The sequence below is a fragment of the Prunus avium genome, chromosome 1 (assembly GCF_965620075.1).
Source record: "Prunus avium chromosome 1, drPruAviu1.hap1.1, whole genome shotgun sequence".
NCBI lineage: Eukaryota > Viridiplantae > Streptophyta > Magnoliopsida > Rosales > Rosaceae > Prunus > Prunus avium.
In genome coordinates, this window is record NC_142284.1 from 2,784,178 (window position 1) to 2,791,102 (window position 6,925).

The 6,925-nt window shown below is 41.9% G+C and overlaps 1 protein-coding gene across 1 annotated transcript; it reads right to left on the bottom strand.

The window, feature by feature from the left end:
• Nucleotides 1-2,886: 2,886 nt before the first annotated feature.
• On the bottom strand, nucleotides 2,887-5,605 carry LOC148297146 (uncharacterized). The gene has a single exon (XM_088253672.1). It carries the CDS (start codon nucleotides 5,582-5,584, stop codon nucleotides 3,158-3,160), a length of 2,427 nt encoding a protein of 808 aa, XP_088109798.1. The 5' UTR covers nucleotides 5,585-5,605; the 3' UTR covers nucleotides 2,887-3,157.
• Nucleotides 5,606-6,925: the final 1,320 nt, after the last annotated feature.

Consider the following 6,925-nt stretch of genomic DNA (forward strand, 5'->3'; position numbering starts at 1 on the left):
GAGACATATGTCCAGAGAGAGAAAAAGGGGCAGATGTGGGAGCAAAAATTAAGGCTCAATTAACAAGCCACTTCCCATGAACCCTAAATTTAGGGAGTGGAGGGATCAAATAACATGATATCCACTACCATTGAGCATGTAGATAAATAAGGGATATGGGACTTGGAGTCCAAGGGTTCAATGCCTATAAAAGGCTAACTAATCCCCTAGCATAAGGGGAGAGAGGTATGAGATTATTTTGATTATACGTAATATTCTTGAACGAACACTGACTTGAGCGTCGGAGTGTTTTCTTGCAGGTACTCCCCTCTCATTGGTGGCAATTGAAGAAGGTGTCCAGCTTCTCAACATTAATTACGAGATTACTTGTTGGAGGACCCGAAATTTCATGCTCCAACATTAAGCATTAATATTGTACTTTTCGTATAACTTTCTTCAAAGATTTATTTAAATGACACTCTTAAATAGTAATTAGACAGAGAATTAACTCACCCCACATTCTCTATGGGGTTAACAAAAACTGTTGATGTCAAAATTGGATCAACAATAGGTAAACAATAAAACACACAATCACAAAGAACACGAGTGTTTACTTTTGGTTCATCCAAATCAAAGAGTTCCAAGTTACTTCCACAATTGCTTAGTTTGTATTTCACTATAGTAATAGTATTACAAGTACAAGAGGTTTGGGGTGGATTCTAGCAATTCTAACATGGTATCAAATGATGTGGAATCATGAGTTTATGGATCGATAAACGTCTAAACCTGAAAAGATAAACTGAAATCCATCAGCGACTAGAATCCACCAGACAATAGAGAATTTGATTAATAATATGATAAAACTGATTAATACAACACCATGAGTTGGCTTAAATAGAAAACAAAAGAAACTCTAAAACCATATAATATTCTTAAAACTTAACTAATAAGAAAATAATTTAAATTTTAATTAAAATCATATTAGGAAAATAATATCCTGATCGATAACTTATTTTAGAAATATAAATATAATATAGACCTTCTCAAGAAATCAAGCAACCTGAAAATCCCAACGATGCTCCTTCCTTCTTTCCTAGTGCCATAATTGATGCTCAAGCATGATTTTCTATATTTGAAGCCCAATTTTCTGATTTTGAAATTTCCCACTTTTCAAACTTCCTTCGTAGGAACAAACGCATGATTTGTCCTACATTAGACCCCTTCAATTGTAAAGAACTCGCCTCGAGTTCTCCTTGAATTGAACTTGGGTAGACATAGAATTTGATGTGTGAATAAACTCTTCAATTCTTGGAGTCCAAACTTGCTTATACTTGGATGGAATAATCGTACAATTAATTCCATAAACAAGATTAGAATATGCCAGTTGATAATCAAACTCCTTGAATAAATGTGTTTCCTCCTCAAATTCGGATTTATTCATACCTTCAATTTTCCCTCCGTCTTGTGGGTTAAGGGATCATCAATTAATTCAACCCATTACAATTTCTTCTTCTTTGTCCTCTTCCTCCACCTTTTCTTCGCTCGCTATAATTTTGGGTTGATCAATCTTGTAACAATTCCTTGACAATTATATATCATATTCAAAAGGAAAGAATTTTTCCACAAGATGTCTCTTCATCCTACGCCAAGAAGCAATAGGATTTTTTTGTTGTTGCTTCATAGATTTTAGCATTTGATCCCACCAAGAAGCGATATCGCCTCTTAAACGGGACACAACAATTTTCACCATCTTCTCTTCTGAAATTGCTATTGTATCAAATATTTCCTCTACACCTGCAACCCATTCGAGGAACCCTTCAATGCAGTCACTTCCCACAAAGTATGGAAAATCTGCAACATAGGATTGATGAGGTTGGCTTCGGGCAAATCCACCAGCACGTTCCTCTTCAATATTTGATATTTCCCCACGACCATTGTCAATGAGGTTTGCGTACCTCCCATCACAACTCATTATTGAGAAGACAAATCTTTACTTTGAATGATAACCTGACTTTGATACCATTTGATGCATCATGGAAGCATGGGTTTACGAATCGGCAAACGTCTAAACCCGAAAAGATAAACTGAAATCCATCAGCAATTGGAATCCACTAGAAAATAAAGAAAATCTCTAAATTTGATTAATAATATGATAAAATTGAATAATACAACGCCATGAGTTAGCTTAAATAGAAAACAAAGAAACCCTAAAACCGTAGGAAACCCTAGGTTCCATAATATTCCTAAAACTTAACTAATAAGAAAATAATTAAAATCTTAATTAAAATCATATGAGGAAAATAATATCCTGATTGATAACTTATTCTAGAAATATAAATATAATATAGATCTTCTCAAAAAATCAAGCAACCTGAAAATCCCAACGATACGCATTCTTTCTGTTCCTAGCGCCATAATTGAGCTCAAGCATGATTTTCCATATTTGAAGCCCAATTTTCTGATTTTAAAATTTCCCCCTTTTTAAAATTTCCTTCATAAGAACAAACCCATGATTTGTCGTGCATCATCAGACCATGCTATTCACGTGGTGAGCCCAATAGCCACTACCATATCACAAAATGTTGTTGTTCTAGAGTTTGGTTTAAGGCACGCCACATGTAGGCATGTTGTCAGTGTAAATCCCACATCAGGGAAGTAAAGTTTGGTTACAAATTTAAAGGATCTTGGTTATCTCCATCGATTGCCAATTGTTTTTTTAGTTGAATACTCACACTAACAATCTAACCATCTTAAATATGTAAATTTTCAATACCCTTTTATCGATGATAAAGTTGGACATTAAGTTTATCTTAAATTTCCTGATTTGTTATATGTTTTCTAGCCAATACTTTGAATGTGGTGAAAACATTATTGTAAACTTTAGCTTGATGGGTTTAAAACAATATACATTCTCAATAAGGGTACTTGCACATCATAAAACTAACCAGTATATTACTTAGTTGGGATTTGATATTACATAAGTATGGATACGAGAAAATTTTGAACATGCTCAATCAGCTATAAGAGACGAAACAACTACTTGTCCATACATATTGACATGAGCAATAATTTCTTACTAATATTGTAGTATGATATACTACAAGCTGCAGCAAAATGAGTTGCTAAAAACTCTTATTTATAGCAATTAGCTCATACTGAACAAGTTTACACGAACAGTTTATGATGGTCGTGTGATGGCGGTCAACTTCTTGGAAGGAGAGGTGGCAGACTTCTTGGAGGTGGTGGTGGCAGACTTCTTGGAGGTGGTGGTGGCAGACTTCTTGGAGGTAGAGGTGGCGGACTTCTTAAAAGGGGGACGTGGTGGACTTCTTGGAGGGGGACGTGGTGGACTTCTTGGAAGGGGACGTGGCGAACTTCTTGGAAAGGGATGTGGTGGACTTCTTGGAATTGGTGGTGGTTGACTTCTTCGAGGTGGTTGTGGTTGACTTCTTGGAGGTGGTGGTCGCGGACTTCTTGGAGGGGAATGTGGCGGACTTCTTGGAGGTGGTGGGGGTTGACTTCTTGGAGGGGGTGGTGGCGGACTTCTTGGTGGTGGTGGTGGCGGACTTCTTGGTGGTGGTGGTGGCGGACTTCTTAGAGGTGGTGGGGGTTGACTTCTTGGAGGGGGTGGTGGCGGACTTCTTGGTGGTGGTGGTGGCAGACTTCTTGGAGGTGGTGGTGGTTGACTTCTTGGAGGGGGTGGTGATGGACTTCTTGGAGGTGGTGGTGGTTGACTTCTTGGAGGGGGTGGTGATGGACTTCTTGGAGGTGGTGGTGGTTGACTTCTTGGAGAGGGTTGTGGCGGACTTCTTGGAGGGGGAGGTGGCGGACTTCTTGTTGGGGGAGGTGGCAGACTTCTTAGAGGTGGTGGCGGCGGACTTCTTGGAGGTGGTGGTGGTGGTGAATTTCCTAGTGATGGCGGTGGTGGACTTCTAGGAGGTGGTGGTGGTGGAGGAGGATTGTTTGGTGGTGGGGGTGGTGGAGGATTGTTTAGTGGTGGGGGTGGTGGATTACTTGGAAAGGGTGGAGGCGATTTGTTGGGTGGTGACGGATTGTTTGGTGGGGGTGGTGGTGGTGGAGGACTTGTTGGAGGTGGAGGTGAATTTTTGGGTAGTGGGGGTGGCGGATTTGTTGTTGGTGGTGGCGGAGGCAGATTATTGGGTGGTGGTGGTGGTGGTGGCGAATTTTTGGGTGGTGGTGGATTAGTTGGTGGTGGATGACTAATTGGTGGTGAGGGTGGTAGATTACTTGGAGGGGGTGGAGGGGATTTGTTGGGTGGTGGTGGTGGCGGATTCTTTGGTGGTGGGGGTGGTGGAGGATTGTTTAGTGGTGGGGGTGGTGGATTACTTGGAGGGGGTGGAGGCGATTTGTTCGGTGGTGGCGGTGGCGGATTGTTTGGTGGTGGGGGTGGTGGATTACTTGGAGGGGGTGGAGGTGATTTGTTCGGTGGTGGCGGTGGCGGATTGTTTGGTGGGGTTGGGGGTGGATTCTTTGGTGGTGGGGGTGGTGGAGGACTTGTTGGAGGTGGAGGTGAATTTTTGGGTGGTGGGGGTGGCGGATTTTTTGGTGGTGGCGGAGGAGGCGGATTGTTGGGTGGTGGTGGTGGTGGATGACTAATTGGTGGTGGGGGTGGTGGATTACTTGGAGGTGGGGAAGGCGATTTGTTAGGTGGTGGCGGTGGCAGATTGTTTGGTGGGGGTGGATTTTTTGGTGGTGGGGGTGGTGGAGGACTGTTTAGTGGTGGGGGTGGTGGATTACTTGGAGGGGGTGGAGGCGATTTGTTGGGTGGTGGCGGTGGCGGATTGTTTGGCGGGGGTGGGGGTGGATTCTTTGGTGGTAGGGGTGGTGGAGGACTTGTTGGAGGTGGAGGTGAATTTTTGGGTGGTGGGGGTGGCGGATTTGTTGGTGGTGGCGGCGAAGGCGGATTGTTGGGTGGTGGTGGTGGTGGCCAATTGTTGGGTGGTGGTGGATGACTAATTGGCGGTGGGGGTGGTGGATTACTTGGAGGGGGTGGAGACGATTTGTTGGGTGGTGGTGGTGGCAGATTCTTTGGTGAGGGTGGATTCTTTGGTGGTGGGGATGGTGGAGGATTGTTTAGTGGTGGGGGTGGTGGATTACTTGGAGGGGGTGGAGGCGATTTGTTGGGTGGTGGCGGTGGCGGATTGTTTGGTGGGGGTGGGGGTGGATTCTTTGGTGGTGGGGGTGGGGGTGGATTCTTTGGTGGTGGGGGTGGTGGAGGACTTGTTGGAGGTGGAGGTGAATTTTTGGGTGGTGGGGGTGTTGGATTACTTGGAGGGGGTGGAGGCGATTTGTTGGGTGGTGGCGGTGGCAGATTGTTTGGTGGGGGTGGATTCTTTGGTGGTGGGGGTGGTGGAGGACTTGTTGGAGGTGGAGGCGAATTTTTGGGTGGTGGGGGTGGCGGATTTGTTGGTGGTGACGGCAGAGGCGATTTGTTGGGTGGCGGCGGGGGTAGTATCAATGTAATAGGACTATTAGGTATAGTACTAGTAGGTGGCTTGAGATGCTCATGGTGTTCTTCAGCAAGAGATGAATTGATGAGAACCACCACTCCAAGCAATAGCACAAGAAATTTTAAGTAACTCATCTTTGAGCTTCTGAAGTTACAAAGATCATATGGAGCATCATTTTATAGTGGTATGGGTGATTGGTAATTGTGTTTATAATTTTGCTAAATAGGGTGGTTGGTGATTGTTATAGATTAGAGTTCCATCCAGCATTAATTGAGATCATAAGTTGGAGAATTTGGGCAGTTGCTTGTTTGATATATGCTAGAGAACGTTCAAAATGTAATGCATATTGGTTTTTATTTTTAGTATAAGTGATAGTATAAATTACAGGAGAAGGAGATTTCTCTCATATACATACAACTACGATGCAGGGTTTAAATAGAAAAACTCATACTCTTATCTTGAGCTATGAACTAGTTGGCGGATATTAAATCTTACTTGTGTCAAAAGAGTTTAGGCTAATTGCCCACTCGGAAAATGAATGAGAATGATAAGAGATAAAATTGTCATAAAAGGACGGAACAAAATAATACATAAGTTTTCTAAAAATAATAATACATAATTTTTTAACAAATATAGCAATTTTTCAAAACGGGCACCCTTTTTTTTCTTCTTTGGTTTGGTCCTCCCGTTCTATTCACGGCAATACCACTGAGGTAATTGAGGCATAGGCATTGACAATAATACATAAATTTAAAGTCTAAACTCAGCTTAGCTTAGGGTTTAGTATCCAATATTAAAGTCTATGTCTTCCCTTGTGCTGCTGGTAGTATTCATCCACTCTTCAAAATATAGGAGGTAGAGTTGGGGGTTTGGCATGATGAGGTGGTGGTCTCACTATAGGGGTTGTGTGGTCATCAAAACCCTTTTAATTTCCACCAAAACCCTGAGATTGACTTGACTGCCCTTCAAAAAGAAGATTTCTCTGTAATCCATGTGATATTTGTGTGATCAACTAACTCTTAGTAGTATTTCTTTTCCTAATTAATACAAAAAGATGTGTCGAATCGAAACCGTTTTCCACTTAATTTCCCCCACAAACAGTTTGAGGGTAAAGTTAGTCTTATGATATTATGACTGTAGAGAGCTAGAACAAGGCAAAACATTTTGTTTATCTTTTTCTGTTTCTGGGTTTTAGGTTTGAGCCTTGCTTTTTTGTTTGTTAGGCTCTTGGTTTCCTTTTATTTTTTGGCAGGCCGATGGATTTGAATGTTATAGACCCAACACGTTACACATTTTCTGATAGGAATTTTATGAACTAAAATTGAGGGATTGTTTTGTTTTGATATTCTGTTGGTCATAGTTATTCATGGTTAGAGCCCTTCTGTTGTTCTTTGCGCGTAGTTTATTTACTTATTTTTGGCTATTTATGACTTTTTGGGTCCCTTTCAATTGAAGGGTCACTCTCAAATAGAACA

Coding starts and splice junctions, on each gene's coding strand:
- LOC148297146 (XM_088253672.1), bottom strand. CDS start 5,584: ATGAGTTACTTAAAATTTCTTGTGCTATTGCTTGGAGTGGTGGTTCTC.